Source organism: Calonectris borealis, chromosome 2 (assembly GCF_964195595.1).
Source record: "Calonectris borealis chromosome 2, bCalBor7.hap1.2, whole genome shotgun sequence".
Lineage (NCBI taxonomy): Eukaryota > Metazoa > Chordata > Aves > Procellariiformes > Procellariidae > Calonectris > Calonectris borealis.
In genome coordinates this window covers 56,690,006-56,709,085 of record NC_134313.1, presented here as the reverse complement: position 1 = coordinate 56,709,085, position 19,080 = coordinate 56,690,006, and the positions used below count along the sequence as shown (strand labels likewise).

Below are 19,080 nucleotides of genomic sequence, written 5' to 3'. Positions count from 1 at the left end.
TAGAAGGTCATTTATTGTTGCTGAGGATTAAGTTCATGTGGTCTCTGCACAAAGCCAGAGATAAACAGAATCCTCCCTATTTCATGACCACTAAAATATGCACATTTATTGATAAGAGTCTGCGCAGCAATAAGTCAAGCAAAACAAGCTGTAAGACAGAAACAAAGCTATCTTCTTTGTATTCCACCATATCACAACAAAATCAAAATAATGTGAGCCGCCTTGTGCTGCTGAATTCGGCAAATTAAGAGTTTGAGTTAAAATGTCTTCTATTTAAGATGTAAGGCAGACTGAATTCCAATCAATGTACTTCAAAATGTTAATAATTACAATATCTGAAGGCAAACTTGATTAAATTACATGTTTGTGCTTCAGCAGAGATAGTCTTGTCATTTAGGTTTTTTTGCTAACCTTTTAGTTACAAAGCTTCAGTTATGCGTCCCTTCCTTTATGTCATAAGGCATAAATGTACTGAATAACGTTAATAATTTAAGGATACAATTTACTTGCTTTCTGTAATTGTTTTGTGTTTGTATAGGAGCATCATCTTCTGGGACTATAAACATTATTCAATATGTAGCTTTTATTTAGCACTTTAATTATAAAACGAAGTCAAATCTTATGTAAAAATAAAAGGAGTTTAAGTTTCTCCTTTAGTAGTGCATACATTTTTTTATATTAAAATCAAATCAAAGCCGGCTGTCACTCTCTTGGAAGTAGGATGCTAAAAGTGATATAAAACCTCTTGTGACTATGATGTCATTTCTGTTCATGTAAAGCCACAATGTTCTTTAAACAATTTAATCTTGAGGGTAAGTTGATAGTCTCGTAATTTTTCTGTTTGGAAGAGGGTATTCCCCTCTTTCTGGCTAATCAAAGATTATCTTCCCTTTTGCCTTGTACCAGAGTAACTGTAGCTGGAAGCTAGAAAATCCCTAAATTTATTTATGTGAATTACAGATCTTCCCTGAAGGGCTGTCCCCTGTACTGTATTGTGTCTTGCCTCATGCTGATCGCTCAGGAACTCAAGTATTTCCTCTTTTCTATGCATCAGGTGTGGGTTTTCCAATAATGAGAAAGTTATCAAATCAGACAGTCTACTCATTGCTTCTGCATCTCCAGTCCATCTGAGGACTTTAATAGTTCTGTTTTTCTAGTTAAAGCCTCCTGCTTTACTCCTTCTGATATACCTAGACATACTTGCTGTCCCATTCTGGGTTTTTGAACTGGGCTTTTAAAGAAACCTTGCTGTGCTTTAACCCAGGAAGCTCAAGAGCTTCAGCTTCTGTTTCTCTTTCACTTGTTCTTTCCTCATGCTGAGGAATTTCCATTTGACACAAGGCTGTTGGATAATCCTGTGTATTCTTTAAAAGGTTAGACAAGATGATACTTATTATGGTATTTACAATGGTTGGCTCTGAAATATCTGAAATCTAAAAATAACTTTTCCCAAACTTGCTCTCTTTATAAGAAATGCCTTAAGTTTCTTTGCATCTTTAGAGAAGTGGTATTCTGTTGCAGGCCTTGACTGTATCAAATATGATACGCTTGGGTACAATGGCCTATTTATTGCCATATAGAGTAGTTTTGAGGTGACCTTGAACCCAAATACAACCTATTATCCTCTCTTATTGGTGAGACGATCCACAGGGCTGCTTGTGTTACCTTACCGTGTCAGGTGGACCAAAATCCTGAACTCCTGAGTGCTGTGCACTGGGTTTTGACATGGAAACAGAGCTCTCCAGGATCATCCTCACAGATATACCCTAGATGCAGCTGTTTTGACAAGACCAACTGCTGAAACAGTAGCAGCTGTGAGACTGGATGGAAGCATTTAATTTGATGGGCCTTGGAACTTCTCAAAGTAGCTTACTTGGGCAGCTCAGTCTGTGGTGAAATTGAGAATCAGGAAAGCAGAAATTATGCTTCCTTCTTATTACTGGATTGAACATATGACATGGCTGGATGCTTGTTTCCTTATTTAAAGAAATGACACACTTTGTTGCATGAACTACATTATGTTATTACTTTATGTCATCTTACGTGCTTTACAAATCAGTCATTTAAAACATATAAATAATCTAAATAGTGTGCATAGTTATTTTCTTCCCAGAACTTTTCCAGACACACAACAAAGTCTTTAAATTACAGTGTGCTGTTTCTTTTTGTTTTTTATAGGGCTCTATAGTTCCTAGAGAAGATCCAACTTACTCATTAACTACAGCAAAAGAAAGTCTTCTGAGTTTATCAGGAGGAATTGATCAGTTGCATGAAGAGGTAGGTGCTGGCTTCTTTCTTCTTAGCCTTTCTGGAGATATCCTTTGATATTTCATAGTATGGTACATAAACTCCAAAGAGCTGTTTAGAAATTATTTTAAATCTGTAGAATTCAGTGAAGGAATTCAGTCCATTCTGTAGTCTTTCTCAGGAGGCAAATTAATTGGTCTGTGTAATTCTTCTGTAAACTACAGTGTTTTATGATATTGTACAGGAGATTTACATGGTTTCTGTTAAAGTTCAGAAACTTTTTGTACTGTGATCATTTAAGGCCCTAAAACTGGAGAAAGGGAGATACTTTCTTCTCACTGGTTTTAACATGTGGAGCTTACTCAAAATTATGTCATAGCTGAATATTCACCAAAAAGTCTTTGGTATCTATAGTATTGTGATTAAAATGATCTCAGCAGAAATAAATCTGTCGCAAATCCACATGAAAAGTAGCCAACATTTGTATTCTTTATTCAGTTTTAACACAAGAGAAATTCTAGGTAGAAAATTGACGATAGTACTTCAGCCATTAGATCTCATTTGCTGTCCATATGTACCTATAACTTTCTGACCATGTATACATAATTTAACGAGGTGCTTGCACTAACGGTATTGTTATTGCTAATAGTGATGTATCTAGAAGAGTGATTTTCTTTAGATACATTAATTGTACCTAAAAAAATAAGTAATGTTTGCTTTGTTAAAGAAATAACTTTGGTAATTATGATCTTATTGGTTATTAAAATAATTGGTAACACAATTCTTCACTGATATCAGAGGATGGAACTTTCAATATAATTAAGGCATCTGCAAGCATGGAAACATCAGAGATTTATGAATCAGCTAGGTCTACCTTATCAAAAAACATTGTTTCCTCTCAGAAAGTATTCTTAATATTGGGGAAAAAAGTGTAAAAACCATAGACAAATGTAATGAATTAATCAGTGTTTTAGAACTGTCAAAGATTATCTCTGATTTTATTCTAGTCATCTAGATTTTTGAAAAAAGCTTGGAAGCTTAACACAATGACTCAGGAAACCAGCAATAAAAGTCAAGAACTGACTGGATTTATTGACACAGTACATACAACCATCAAAGGTATCCTGCTTTTAAGATATTTCCACTTCTTTACAGAATTTAGAAGGGTATTTCCTTCGCAACTCTTAAAGAACTATTGACATGGAAAGTGCTGCAATTTGCACAGGGTGTTCACATATATTCTTTTTTTAATGGTATGACTAAATTGTTTATTCTCCTATTTAGTACTTGCTGAAGTTGCTATGTCACTAAATGAAACACTGGGCCTGGATCTCCCTCTGTCAAATGCTACATCTCAGAGCCTGCAGGATGATATTTCTGCCCTTTTGGATGCATTGTGCAAGAAAGATTTTGTTCAACAGCACCATAATGCTACCAGTGTCCTAAAGTAAGCCTGTTCTACTGAAAACTTTATTTCGCATATGTCTATACTATGCAATACTGCTTTTTGGAGAGATACCTGGAGAAACATTTGCTGTAATAAGAGGCCGTGTAATGGATAACTAGCCCAGGTAGAGTTATATGAACTCTGAATTTGGAGTTACATGATCTGAAGATATTTGGGCATCCCACATGATACTAATATAGCCAAAACCTGTTCATTTGGATGTGATACAAAATGCCCTTGCAATAAGTGAAAAGACTCACTGGTTTCAGTTTGTTTCAGATCTGGCCCTAATACACATTTCCTTGTTGCTTTTGGCTAGGAGACATAGAACTGTCTCAGTCAATTGCAAGCCCAGGTCATGTCAGGTCTGCTGACGGACGTGATTTATTGTCACTGGAATATGTATGACATAGATTTGCAAATGGAACCAAGACATTTGTTTCAGCATTCTGAGCCACTGTTTAGGATTGTATTCCATTGTCTTGATTTGTCCCCAGTTAAAGGCTATTTTAAAATGGCTTTTATGTTCATTATTAGTGCTTATTGCCAGACTTGGCAGTATAAAACATTGACTGTTCCAACAGTCAGCAAAATTTTTGTGCAGCTTCAGAAATACTAAGTATTGCTCTAGCCCACCAAAAGCTGTAAGAATGTTAACATTGGCTTCAAGGGGCAAAGATTTAGACCAGAGTGGAATATTTCTGAAAATTTGACTTTTCTTTATTAAGTGCTTTGGATTAGGCAGGATAGAATGTTTGTGTTGGTAGCATGTCTGATTCTGTTCAACAGACTCCTGTGCTTGTTCTTGTGCTGAATCTTAAATTGTATAGAAGCTAAATGGACGTGAAAACGGACTAGAAATGCATCATTTATTCTTATATTTATTAAGAACTTCAAATAGGTTTTTTTGTACTTACAAAAATGTCTCAAAATGTCCTGTTGCATAGTAACAGAATGTTCTGACTTTCAACATCAGCTTTTGAGCTGTTATACAAGGCATTTGTAAATTAACTTTTTCAATTATAGGCTCTGTTGAAATTTCTGCAAGTTCTCTGATAAGTGTCCTTTGACAGATCGAAGAAGAGAGTTAATAAGATTTATAAGATTGTTTGCTTTGCAGAATTTATCATGCAATGCAGCTGTAAATTCAAAACTGATTTAAATAATCAGCTTGCCAGTCCATTTTTCAGGGAGCAGAAGTTACCACATGGTTCACAGTGGACTGAGCTTGTGATGACATACTGTTAAGCAACATTTGTAACTAAGGTCTTCGCACATTTGCCACGTAAGACAAAGTTCCCAAACAATTTGGAACATAACCTTTTTACTCTACACTGAAAGAGAAGCCATTACTGTCTTGTTAAAACACTTTCATTCTTGTAACTTTTTTAAGGCTATGGCTTCTGAGTGTAAGGACTGTGAATTATTAGTTTTAGGAAATACATGCAAATGCATATCTGCTGTTCAATAAGGAATATGGAAGGTGTTTTGCTGTGTATAAACTAGGTTTCTTTTGCTTTGGCTAAAGATCTATATGATTTGAAATAAGATTAAAAGAGACAAACATTTATGTAAAAGTATCATTACAGGAGTTGCAGTGTGCAGCGTACATACTGAAATGAAGAGAAATAAAGGAACAGACTTTCAGGATCATTTTCAGTTCAATTCCTTCAATACTGGAAAGTGTTCAAATGGAGCTGGAAATATTCCTAAATAGAACAGCTGAAGCAATTAACAACTGACAAATTTGGGGGGATTTTAAATTTCCCAGATAATGTCTGTTACTGATTAAAAAAGATAAGTGCAGCGATTGCTCATTTCAGTGTTCATTTTTATAAGGCTATTTATTTTTATTTGATATTTAAACTTTTCAGGACTCTTGGGTATATGTATTTCAGTTCTGGTTACTAGTTTCTTTCCAGTGTCAATTCTCATAACTGATGTTTTGATCCTACATTCAACATATGAATCACTACAATTAAGTTATAAAGCAGTCCCAGAGGAACGTTTCTTAGAGATTTTGATGTGGGGGATGTCCCAAATTAAGTCCAAGCAAATGTGATTTATACTAACCCCTTTCCCCTCTAGGCACCATATACAAAGTTTATGAACTGTGTTACTACCCTCTCCCCCAGGCAGTCATCTTTTTGTGTGGTAAGACAAGTGACTAAGCTACCATGTGTGTGTATGCTATTATAGAAAAATATTGCAGACTTTTGTAAGAAGATGCATTTAAATTAATTTCACATGACCCCATTTTCTCCTCAAAAAATCCATGCCTAAGTTTCTCCTTCGCCTTTTATTTATTTTGATTCCTCTCTTTGTTAGAGCTGCAAAAAATTTGTTGGTCCACGTTCAGAAAGAATATCTTAAACCCCAGCAGGAGCTTGCTGAACTAAAAAAGGATGCAAGCCAGCTCTTATCAAAGCACAACAGCAGACTGCAAGATGCCCAGGACCTGGTGAATGAGGCGCTCGCAAACATCAATGAGACCAGTCGCTTGTTTCCTCTTATCTCTAGCAACCTGGCAGAGTTGAATGTAAGACTGGACAATCAGTGTTGTTGCATAAGAAATATCAAATATGAAATTGTGTTTAAAAGCTGCTTTTTAGACTTTAATAAAATTGTACATGTTTGAACATGTTAATATATGTGATACCTTAAAAACTCAAAGGAAACCAGACCCCTTTTTGAAAACCAAAAAATGATTATGTGTTATGTGAACTCATCTGCACTAGTTGACTTTACAAACTACTATAACACACTTGATTTATGCTATAGGACAAAAAGCTAAATATAAAGGAAGGTGAAGAAGTCTCGACCATGCTCATTAAAGAAGGGAAGGTCCTAGTGAATGCTGCTGCTGCTCTTGCCCAAGATGTAAAGAACTCTACATCTGTAAGTTCTTAAGTTTTAACATCCTCTTTGACACTATCAGGTGTATTTTGCTATTGAAAAAAAAGAGGAAACCATTTTGTTGTGCAGAACCTGGAGGTCCACCAGGATGGGTTAGGCCTATGGAGCACCAAACTGCGACACCACGTGGATGAGCTGGTGATGCAGATGTCTGTGAGAGGAGTGCTTGACCTGGTATACAGAGCCGAGGACCATGCCACCCAGTTCCAAAGACTTGCAGATGCACTAGAGAGGTGATAAACTCGAGAAGTATGAAATCGAGAGAAATTTACAGTAGCGTCAGGTTTAATTTAAATAGGTAGTAGCTTAATCCACTAAAGGAATTCCCTGCCTGTGGCAGGGGAGTTGGACTAGATGATCTTTAAAGGTCCCTTCCAACCCAAACCATTCTATGATTCTATGATCAATTTTTATTCCCCATTTCATTTCAAGTGCTTTTTACTTTTAATGCAGTGTGCCTTTATTAAATGATATGGAGGAGGTTGATTAGTCTCACGTTTCATGTGGCTGACTTACACAGTAACTAGTGAATTACTAAATGCTCAGTGAGTATATCATGGTATGGCTTGAAAAGCTTCTGGTCTGTGTATGAATACTTCTTGACAATGTATCTCTGAATCTCATCAAGAAGCTGTTCCTACTATGCCTCCATTATTGTTGCTTTCAAAGCATCTTGCAGAAATGAGTGAGTTGCAATCTCAAATCCACTCAAATGCACTCTTAGAATTTGAAAGTTGGGAAGTCATTCCAGTTAATTCAATGGAAATTAATCTTCTATCCCAAGAATCCTTCTAGGATTCTTGCTGGTTTGTCTTTTAAAGTCAGTAGATATGTGTTAAAAGTTAAATCATACCAGATTTGAAAATTTACATGTATTTTAAGTTTGAAAATGGAAAATTTTGCTCCAAGTAACACTGAGCAACTTTGCTGACTTCACTGCAGCCAGATAAATTCAATTTAATACAAAATGGCTTCAGATGCTTATAATTTCCTCTTAGATTCTGATTTCTCTACTTTGCTTTTGAGGAACGTGTTTCTGTTCTGTTCTGTTTAGGCGATGTGATTTGTTTGTTCTAAATGACTAAGCGGCTTTATAAATTGAAAAACCAAAAGGAACAAAATAGAAAAAAAAAAGATGAACAAGGACAAAACAGAACAACAAGGAATAAAACAAAAAAAAAGATGAAAACCTTCTCTGAACTGATTTTTTCCATTCAAAATAATGAATATAAAGCCCCTTATGCAACATAGGGCAAGGTGTGCTCATTTTTTCAGAGTGCATCATGTATTCTAGAAGGATGTGCATGTTGTAACTGAAGACATAGAACTTAGTGCTTGATTAAGATACTCTCATGAAAGCAGAATTACTTGTTAATTCTCTATTTAGTGGCCTCTCTAAAGTAAGAAATGTGACTCTGAACACAACTGCTGCTGTCTTCACCCACTCCAGTGTTAAAAGTGTGATTGAAAGAACAGAGAGTTTGGCAGATGATGCATCTAGAGTTGTGAATGGCCCGTTGGATTTAGTAAGTATCAATATTAGTATTTTAATTAACGTCTTTCGCTTTCTCACTTTGGAATATTTGTTCTAATTGTTTTTGCACTTGCTGAAATTTGAGTCTTCTTGATGGAGGCATGTATGGCAGCCTGTCGTCCCAACTAGCATATACTGTATCCTGAATTTGTACTCCAAGGCAGTAATGGTATCAGATTTCCTGTTCTGTTTACCTTGCTTTTCTCTCTGCCACGGTACCATTTCACTATTTTTGTTTGTTTGTTTCTTTAATGTCTAATGCATGGTTAGCTGGACTGGACTTGATTCTATGAGTGTTTACATCAGTCATCGGACATGCATTCCTGTAGAACTTAAGTTCCCAAGCCTCTGGCGCTCCCTTCCACCTTTGGAATTATTCAACTATCTCCTTATTTGACCTGTCCCTCTTCCATTTCTATCTAGCTATTCCCAACCACAACTATTTTGCTTAGTCAAGGACATTTCATAACAGAATGTATGTTTGTGTCTTATCTGCCATCCCTCTGCCTTGCAAGATTATCAGGTTGTTATTGAAACAGTAGATTAAAAAGATCTGACCAGTTACCAGTCTGACCTTATTACTTTCATATTATTTTATTTCCCCCCTTTTATCTCTTTCTGCTTTTCCTGATTATAAACCCAGGGAAGGAATGGGCTATATTTTATAAGTGTCATGCACATTATGCCTGGAGAAACAAGTATGTGACAATGCATTTATATGATAGTGATCAAAATAGCTAGCATGGTTTTATGAGCTTGTATCTTATTTTATAACACTCTGTCTTATTAAAGCTTTGTACAGCATGAATCCTTCAAGGTAGTTTTCTAGTTGGAGAAATGGATTAAAAGAACACTTTAAAGACTGGGATTTTGAGATATCTCACTTTAAAGTGCTCAATGCTGGGAATTTTGACTTAGGCCTGGAACTAGGATTACTGACGTTCCAAAAGGCAACACTGAATCAGTAGCAGTGTTCCAACTAGAATTTGGTAGGCTTTGTTTCACAGTCATCTTTTTTTATTATCTCACAAAGAGATTCAATGTCACGTTCTTGGACAAATGATTGCAACTTGTATTTTTTTTTTAATTGATGCTTAATAAGGTAATAAATAGAATATCTCATAAATAATGAGAATGTTCAGTAACTTGAAGTAGACATCTGCAGATACTTAAATGTTTTCAGCTGAATTTCTGTTTTTCATATGTGGCAACTGATGTCTGTGTTTTTCAGCCAGAGGAATCTCTCAGTCTTCTTGGAAAAGAAACTCTGCTGCTTAGCTCCAAATTTCAGAATGAAGCTAAAATTCTGAAGAAAAAAAGTGATGGTCAGTTCTTTAGAGTTCACATTTCTGCTTCTATTTCTTTTTGTATATCCTGTTTTGTGGTTTGTTTTTTTTTTTTTAATGTGTTTTTTGTGTGTGTGTGTGTTTGTTTGTTTTTAAATGAACATAAGCTAAGATGAAGTACTGCATATGACTATATGTGACTATATAGATATTTTCATACAATTAAGATTAATGTATTCTAGAGTCACGTAGTATTTCAGTTTTTTGGGTAAGAATATAATTTTTCTCTGTAAACATTTAAAAAATTGGCCTTCACTATACCTCATTTACCTCCAAGCAATAATTTCTTTAAATGGCTGTTTTTCCAAATGTTATGAATTAAATCATTAGGGATTGTGCAGTAGACGTAAAACAAATAATTCTTGAAGAAATCCATTAATCCAATTTTATCTAGTAAGTCATGGATTACAAAAGTATGTAGGATGGTATATTTAAATCATAATCATTTTTGCTTGTTCCTTCTACACAGCTGAAATACAGTAACAAACTGAGCTATTTTTGTCTGTACAAAAATGCCTTTTGGCTCAGAGTCCCTCTATAAATTCCAAAATCCTTTTGTTTTTTTATTACTCCAAAGATACCAGCAAGGCATTGAAGTCTGCACCATGGAAGTTCAAAAGCATTTTGAACACAGACTTTGTGTAGGAGCAGAGGCTGTCCCTAAGGGAAGTTTTGGATAAAATCGGACAGACAGTGAATGTTTCACAGAGATAAACTGTAACTGTAAAATGGTCTTTGCTTTTAATATCAATGGCTTTACAAATATGTATACATTTTATGTAATTCAGGTGGACAGAATACATACCTTTTTTGTTCCTTCTGTTCTACATATTTTTATTTCTAGTGAGATGATTCTGCAAACAGATCACAAATAAATAAAAGAAAAACGCTTCTTTGGCTCCTGTCAGATATAACAAAAAGTGAAGAACATTATAAAAATTATAAGAGTTCACAATCATGGAATCATTTTAGTTTATAGCCTTTTCCTGACTATGTTTCTACCAGTTCAGTCATTGTAAAATGCTCTTTCTGTTGAAAAAACCAAAAAAGTTCCATTGATTAAATAAGTGAATGCTTGTTATCCCTATACATAGGATTTGTGTGGGTTGTGTGGTATTTGTTTATGCGTAGAAAAATCACGGTTATTTCTTCTAACAGGCCTTTTATTTGGATTGAATGGGTTGAACAAAAAGGTAGAAACGATTCAGGAAAGTACTAATAAAATTGTAAGCCAGCTTAATGATTCCCTGTTGACACTAAGAGCATTGCCTAATGGTAAGTGAAATTTATATTGACATTCTCCTTATTACAGAACTGTCTAGTACAGTTGTAATAAAATCCGGTTCATTGTCTGATTGCGGAGACCTAGCAATGAACTATACTGGAGACTCATTTAGCCTCCTCCCTTACAAGGAATATTTTCCATTTTTTTAGTAAACCCATGAAACATAACTGGATTATCACATAAGGTCTGTAGTCTGATTCCCATTTCACACTGCTGTAAATCAGGAAAGGCTCTGAAAACAATATAATTACACCGTTATGAGAAGAGAGTGAAGTCCTAGAATATTTAATCCCACATGGAGAGAAACTTATATATGGAACTGTGAGGTTTTGCTTTCTTTTGATAGCTTGTTTCAAAATTGTTTATACTGTGCTGTGAATTTTATCATCTGTGTCTAAATGTTTTCTTGTTGTCAATGCTGACTTCATTTAACTGACTAAAATGTTCTTTCTGTGCTTTTCCAAAACAAAAGAATTCCCCTTTAAAAAAAAAAAGTCATTATTTTGGATAAAGGCAAGACCTAGAGTTCATGGAAACTAATAGAGAAAATGTCTTTGAAGTTGTGAATAAGAGGGTGTGAAATACTTTGCTAACCTTAATAATGTTTTTTTTAAGGTAGAAAAACACTCATAAAGACCGCCTGCCTGGGTTGTTGGGTTGTACTGTATGTCCAGATTAGAATGCTAAATCCAAAGCTTTAAAATACCCATTTTACAACTCAGGCTCTTAAGGGTGATATTAATTGTAGGATGCTAACATAAAGCTGCACGTTGAAAATTAAGGCATTAAAATCATAGGACTGTCCTCCTTAACTCAAAGCTTAACGTTGTTTGATTTCAGTTTTGTTGTTACATTTCTTGGAGTTTTTTCTTTTATCTGGGTAGAGATTCATGCTGGTGTTGCCCTCTGTATAGGGTACTGGTGCTGAAGAAGGATCCCTGCAGACCTAAATCAGGCCTTTTGTGCCAGCTGCAGCATCTTCCCACTCTTCTGGGCACAGGGGATGTAAGGGGCAGGCTGAGATTGGGAGTGGTGCACTCACTATATAAGTGATCATAGCTCAAAGCAAAGGGTGTAGTAGACCTTCTGCCTCACCAGCTTTCTGTAGGGTTCAAAACATAAGTCTCAGGCTAGTGACTCTGGGTGCCAATAGTCAGGGAACTTAAACACTATGAGCCTGATGTATTCATATAATGTTCCTGTTGGGATAGGCTGAATCAAGTTCCCCATCGCTGCATCCTGTGTCTGTATTGTATTCAGAGCTGGTCAAGAAAAATAAAACATTTTTCCTAGAATTCAAAACTTGGATTAATCAAGTCTTTTGATCAAAAAACTTGAAAATCTAAACCGACAAGCCTTAATTCAAATTGCTGTAAATTCTATTATTTATATATGTGTGTAATATATTTTATTATTATATAGCTCTGTGTGTGTGTGTATGAACAAACGTAACTACATCTATAGCTATATCCATATCTGTATCACCATGTTGGGAACATTTACCATGTTTTTTGTTCAGGGCCATAGCTGTGGCCATTTTCCAGCTTAGTAACTGGGCAAGAGGAGCCTCCTGGCACTCCAGTTTCACAGAAGGCAAACTTCCCACTCTGTAAGCCATGATGCATTCAACAGTTAAGCAAAGTTAGATCACAGTAGGTCTTGGTTTGGAGCTTCCCTCACAGACTGAAGAATACAAACAAAAATATAACTCTTACTATGAAAGAAACGTAACTGACAGCATTTCTAGTGTTTTAACTATGTAACTGTGTTGTCATGAAGCCAGGCATTTATTGCTCCCAAGTATATATGAAACCTGTGACTTTTTTTTAACCTGGGAACTGTGTTTCAGATACAAGGAAATACATGCTTGAGGTGAAAGAGCTGGCTGCGTCTGCAAACACTAGTGCTGTGGTGAGTTTAAGTCACTTTGGGGATTTCAGTCAAAAGCTGCTGAATACATCTTCTACATTGTCCCGAGTTAATGACACATTGAGGAAAACTAGTGAACTTATAACTGATTCATCAAAAGCTGGTAAGTTTGCTGCTTCATTGCTCTTTAGAAATGTCACTGCTTGCAGAAGCAGTACTAATATTCAATTTTAATAGGCATTAAATATGAGTCTGATAGACTGAAAGTTTCCTCCTAATTCAATAAAAATGTGCTAACTTTTTAAAAGACCTCTAGAGGAGTCACATGGGATACCCTTAAGTATGCATATTCCTTACTGATATTTAAAATTGCTGAAAACAAAATGATCAGAAACAGGCCACCTTGGCTAAGTATTTTAGCAATAAACAGTACATTTCTCTTTCAACCTGCCTCAACATTTCGTTTATGTTTTGGCAGCAATCACAGCTGAAAAACAAGTTAAAGAAGTCGAAGCACAAGCAAGTCTTTTATTGGATAGGCTGAAACCTTTGAAAATGCTAGAGGAGAATCTGAACAGAAACCTGTCTGAAATTAAAGAGCTCATCAGCCAGGCCCGCAAGCAGGCAGCATCTGTAAGTTCCATCATCCCAGACTTAACGGCTTCACTTTCACTTTTATCAGGGAAGTCCTTTGAGATAAAGAGCCTAAAATTTACTGTTACAGTACCTGGTTGTTCGAGGGTCTCACTGAAGTCCAAGAGCACTGACTGATGCTAAAAGCATACTGGCAGGGCTGTTGGTACGTTTTATAGTTTTAGCTTCAAGTTTCTTATTGCATTTGTGAGTTTGTCAGAACAGCAAGGCAGTAATTTATTTACTATTCTCTTTTGTTTCCTATAAAAATAATGAAATACAATATGTCAGAAAGCAATCAGAGAGATAATTTGGTGAGAAAGAGACAAGTGAGGGGATGGTGCTGCCATTTTTTTTAGGACAGGATGTTAATTTCTAAGCTTATTTAGAGATTGATGTAGAGTGCCTCCATATAACATCAAGTATCATTACAAATTTTTTAACAAGAGTGTTGATTCTATCAATAAATTTGCCATCTATGCCCTGCCATGTCCATATGTTCGTCTTTGCAAGAAGCTGCTGTGCATCCAGAATACTTTAAGACAAATAATATACTCGTTTTTAAATCTCTGCACCTCCCTTAAAGACAACAAAAGTGAATCAACTGTATTATGGACCTTATTAAACTGTGAGGGGAATATGAAAATGACTTGGCACTCAGTAATTTTTGGTATGCCTTTGGCTTTAGTATGGGTATGTTATTGTAAGGCTTAGGGAGGTTTTGTTTTAAAAAATAAAAGGCTTTCAGTTCTTTTTGCAGATCTCCTTAATTATATGGTTATTGCTTCTCTGTCACAGTCTACTGAAGCTTAATGAATCCACTGCAGAAAAGAGGGAGTAGTATTTTCTGAAGTGTCATAAACCACAGAGGTTCCTGGCAGGGTGAAAAGAAGTATTAGCAAAATCCCCTTCTCCAATTTTGAGAGTTTGTTCTGTTGTTTTGTAAACTTTTACTAGAGGAGAGAAACTTTATATATCTGTGTCCATACCTGTATGCACATGTATGCTTCATGTATTTAGTTGTTACAGGCATATTCAATGAAGTTGATGAAGTTAAGGATTTTCTGTGTTAAAATGGATTTTCTGTCATTACACTACCAAGCTCCTTGGAGTTTGGCTGCATTTAGCTTGAACTGATGTCCTATTCAGTATAGTAGACAGTGTTCAAAGGAGTTAGTGGTAGTCAACAGGAATATGAATTTCTCTACTCAATCTTAAAAAAGTTTAACGTGTAATATATTCAAAAATGTGTTTTTTGAATAATCATGTAAACTGTGTTGTAAAACTTTGAAATAACCAGAATTATTGGAGGCTGTCTGCCTTTTAAATGATTTTAAAAAAAATTTTTCTCTCAACATAGACTAAAAAGTATGTTTCTTTTTTTTTTTTTAGAAAGGTTTTGAATTTCTGTATCTTTATTTTCTGATATTATTACAGTGGCTTTTACTGATATATGGGCTTCTGATCCAAGATTTATTGTTATTTTCCGAGGTATTTGAATAGTTTAATTTACTGGCTTCAAATCTCCTAATTAAATGAGAGAATTATGACGGATTTCATTCTTTTCAATTTGTGCATCTCTTTGTCAAGTGATACCTAGGAGATTGCTAAGATCTAACCCAAGTAGCAATACTTAGATTGCGTGAAAGTATCTCAGCAAATGGCTTGCCTTTGTTGGTCAGAAGCTAACTACATATTTCAGAAATATGTGCTGTGTACACTGAGACTTGTTTAGATTCCATTTCCTCCTTTCCCCAGATTAAAGTTGCAGTATCAGCAGACAGAGATTGCATTCGTGCCTACCAACCCCAAATTTCATCTACGAATTACAACACTTTAACACTCAATGTGAAAACTGCTGAAGCAGATAACCTCCTTTTCTACCTGGGTAGCAATGGAAAGGTAAGTTTCTGGCATACATTTACTGAACGTGATGGTAGTCAAATGTTTTAAGTGACCATGTATATGTTTTTTTGTACTTGATTTCAAACTAAGTATCCAGGTGAGACCTCTTGCAGACAAATGTGTTACTAGGGATGGAAATATTTTTGTGCCTTAGATGATTCCAGAGATCCTCAAAGGTAAAGAATAAAAGCACCCGATTCCGTAGCATTGCCTTTTGTTCATGTCATGAAACTCCCCCTTCCTTTTCCCATGCTGTGCATTAACCTCGTGGAGTGTGATACTCTGTGTGATGCTTTCACATAGCATGCTGGCGTATATCAAGCGATTTGCCTGGTATCACAGAGGAAGTACTTGAATTTGGCCCTCATGAGCGTGGTGCATTCACCCACTTGAAAAGGAGCATGATGGCTCACTGTCACATAGCCCTCCTCTTCCTTCCCCCCTTAATCCTAATAAATGCACAGCTGCTAGCTCCTTGTGGCACAGTATCATGTGACAGTACTTTTTCACAGACTAGTAGGTCACTTCACATACACTCAGAAGTGCATATTTCTATATGTCTAAGTGTGTGTACATCACATGTTTTTATATATCTATAAAGAAAACATTCGCCTACTTGTATATAAGCTGAGATTTTTGGTTTTATTAAAAGTAAGAATGAGGAAAAACTTACTGGGCCTGATTTTGCTAAAAGTCAACTGCTGTAATATGGGATGTAGGGACATGAATCTGGAAAGACTTCCTCAATGTTACATGTTAAAATACACAAAACAGAAACTACATTTTCGATGCCATGTATTAGAATAAGCCCTGCTGTTTTTCAGACAGACTTCCTTGCGGTGGAGATGCGACGTGGTAAGGTAGCTCTTCTTTGGGATTTGGGCTCTGGATCAACAAGAGTGGAATATCCTGATTTTCAAATTGACAACAACAAATGGCACAGAATACATGCAACCAGGTAATTAAAATGGGAATGGCATAAATGTTGAATAGAAAAATGGATTATTATTTTTTTTTTAATGAGATGGCTGTACTGTAGAAATGTCCAGCTAGTGAGTGAACTTGGCACAAACAACACAAACCATCTTCTGAGTTTTCTAGTGACAAGATTTTTCTTGTCCTTAAAAAAAGAAGCCAATAGCATGTGTTAATTAAGCCTGCTGATTTCTAAAACTATTTATTAGTATTTGTACTTGGCAGGTTTGGAAAAACAGGTACACTCAGCATAGAGGAAATGAACTCCAGTCAGAAGCCTTCATCTAAATCTGCAACCTCTCCAGGGACAGCCAGCATACTGGATGTTAACAAATCAACCCTAATGTTTGTTGGAGGACTTGGAGGGCAAATCAAGGTTAAATTCTGAGATCAGCATTCTGTAAAATGTTTTTATCATGTTTGAGATATACTTTTGACTTAGAAATCATTGCATGAATTGGTTACTTCATCAATAAATGGCAGATACACAAAGCAAAAATGCTATGGGGATATTCTAGTATCCTGAAGTTAATTTTCCCTGGAAATTTTTGCATAAAGTGTTAACCAGGGCAGACTATGTGTGCATGCATGATGCATAGACATTACACAATGAATTTGTTTTTTGTTTCCTTCTTCCATGGCTTCTTTTAGTTTGCCATTGTTATTCATGCTGTGAGGCATGTAAGTAGGTCAAGGACATTGTTATTTTACTTTTTCACTTGCTGCAAAACTAATCTATTATGATTTAAATGATAATTGTTAATAGTTATGCTAAAGCATGTTGTTCTTTTATTATGATTTATATCTAATGAAGTTAGAGTTCAAGGAAAACATCCAAGCAAAAATTTGGCTGCAGAATTTTCAGAGTACTTAACATTAATTGTATTCATGAATTATTTCTTGTCTTACAGAAATCGCCTGCTGTTAAGGTGACCCATTTTAAAGGGTGCATGGGAGAGGCATCCCTGAATGGCAAATCTATCGGTCTTTGGAACTACATGGAAAGAGAGGGCAAGTGCAATGGCTGTTTCGGAAGGTATTTTGTCTCACTCTCTTTTTTGTAACAGATTTAGAGTAATTTACATCTGTAATATCTATTTCTGTGCTAGCTAAAAATAATGAACTCAGACATGCAGTGTTTCATTGATCATTAACTTACAGTTCTGAACATGCTGATCTGAACGTGCCAGTGGTGTCAAATAATTTCATTGTATGGAATTTTGTCACTTATTAATCACTTTTTCAGAGGAGTTCTATTGCTGTGGTCTATTTTGTGCATTGAAAGTAGGGACTGCCAGTGAACCAAACTATTTTGGAATGTTTGCTTTCCAGTAATTTCCAGCAAGACAAATATAGTCTTTCCTAGGATGAGAAACAGGGTAAAACATTCTTATTAAAAAAATCTATAGCAAAACTGTAGCCACCGAGCTTGCTACTGTTCTTGTAATCATTGTGAAATGGGATTGCAGACTGTACTATTTTTATGTTTAAGGAATTGAAAAGAAATATGCTTGACCATATTCCCTTTTGCAGAATGTTTCATGTAGAAACAGCAGAGGGTGCTGCTTGATTGTATGAAATATTTTTTACAAGTATTATATTGCAGGGAAAGGGGCTAATAGAACATTTATTGTAAGTGCAATTATGCAAAACATTTTCTTAAATGCATGACATGTTTTGAGTAAGAGGGTGTATGTTGTAACAATTATTTTTTCCCGTAAGAAATCATTGGGTTTTTTCCATACATTAGAGAAGAACATTTTTTATCTTGTATACATCCTTCCCCACGGCTACATCATGTATTGTGAGATTCTGTAATGAAAGTGGCCTTTGGCTGGAATCCTTCAGTTATTCATAACATCAAGATTCAAGTCTCTTTCCACACTTTCTAATCATACTGCCTGGGAGCTGCACTAACTGATCTAACTTTTCTTATATTTTATATAAAAATGACTGGAAAACCACAAATCTTCAGTTAACATTTTTAACTGTGTTTTCTACTTCCGTAGCCCACAGGATGAGGACACATCATTCCATTTTGATGGCAGTGGATACTCAGTTGTGGAGAAGGCACTCCGCTCAACAGTGACTCAGATAATAATATTTTTCAGTACCTTTTCACCTAATGGGCTTCTTCTGTATCTTGCTTCAAATGGCACTGTAAGAAAATGGATCAGATTCTTAAGCTGTCAAAAACTATGTTTAGATCACTTGATGGTTTCTTGCTTTCTTTTTTGTTATTTTTCAGCTTACATTTATTAAAACAAGTTATTATCTTTGTGTAGAGTATAACCTGCGATTGACATCATAAGCCAAAGGAGTAAAGACAGGAACCCTAGAGATAACTCTTTAGAGCAAATATTCACATATACTAAGGGCAAAATTAAGCAATGAAAAGAATTCTCCATAATTTATTTTATTTCTAGACTAAAATTAATGATTATTTAACTAAAGGCAAGAAAAAGAAACAGTGGGGACAACAAACTAGTTTTGTTCAGTTGGAGGAGCCTTTGCAGAATGTAAAATCTTTTGGAACTGAGCTTGCAGAAGGACAATATAATATTGAATAGGCGTATTGAATTAAATCCATAAGATGGGAATTCAGTAAACGGAAATAAATTAAATTAAAACTCCCTGCAACAGCAGTATAACCTAGACCCATCTCCAGACCTTCATTTTCATATGCAGTGTACCGCATACTTAGCTAGTGGTTTTCTTTTCCTGAAGGAGAACAAAGCTTTGTTTAGATACAAATTGTTTCAGAATCACTGCATTATTCATTTGCTTTGTTATGTACTCACTGCCTGGATACATTGCACAATGATATCTGACTTAAGTTTTACAGTGCAGAGGGGACACTTTTAATACAATTCAGAAAGTCTTTTTTACTGTGTGAAGAAGCTCTTTGCTTCTTGCAGGAAGA

At 35.5% G+C, this 19,080-nt stretch overlaps 1 protein-coding gene across 1 annotated transcript in view; it reads left to right on the top strand.

Annotated features, from left to right (window-relative positions):
• LAMA1 (laminin subunit alpha 1) overlaps positions 1 to 19,080 on the top strand; it is an 85,148-nt gene that overhangs the window by 48,805 nt on the left and 17,263 nt on the right. Inside the window, exons 33-48 of the mRNA XM_075140777.1 lie at positions 2,179 to 2,277; positions 3,255 to 3,366; positions 3,532 to 3,694; positions 6,023 to 6,233; positions 6,476 to 6,592; positions 6,680 to 6,843; positions 7,998 to 8,136; positions 9,376 to 9,469; positions 10,649 to 10,765; positions 12,625 to 12,807; positions 13,123 to 13,277; positions 15,036 to 15,179; positions 16,007 to 16,140; positions 16,383 to 16,533; positions 17,069 to 17,193; positions 18,167 to 18,317. Of these exons, the coding sequence (XP_074996878.1) occupies positions 2,179 to 2,277; positions 3,255 to 3,366; positions 3,532 to 3,694; positions 6,023 to 6,233; positions 6,476 to 6,592; positions 6,680 to 6,843; positions 7,998 to 8,136; positions 9,376 to 9,469; positions 10,649 to 10,765; positions 12,625 to 12,807; positions 13,123 to 13,277; positions 15,036 to 15,179; positions 16,007 to 16,140; positions 16,383 to 16,533; positions 17,069 to 17,193; positions 18,167 to 18,317 (2,259 nt within the window). The remainder of the gene's footprint in view (positions 1 to 2,178; positions 2,278 to 3,254; positions 3,367 to 3,531; positions 3,695 to 6,022; positions 6,234 to 6,475; positions 6,593 to 6,679; positions 6,844 to 7,997; positions 8,137 to 9,375; positions 9,470 to 10,648; positions 10,766 to 12,624; positions 12,808 to 13,122; positions 13,278 to 15,035; positions 15,180 to 16,006; positions 16,141 to 16,382; positions 16,534 to 17,068; positions 17,194 to 18,166; positions 18,318 to 19,080) is intronic.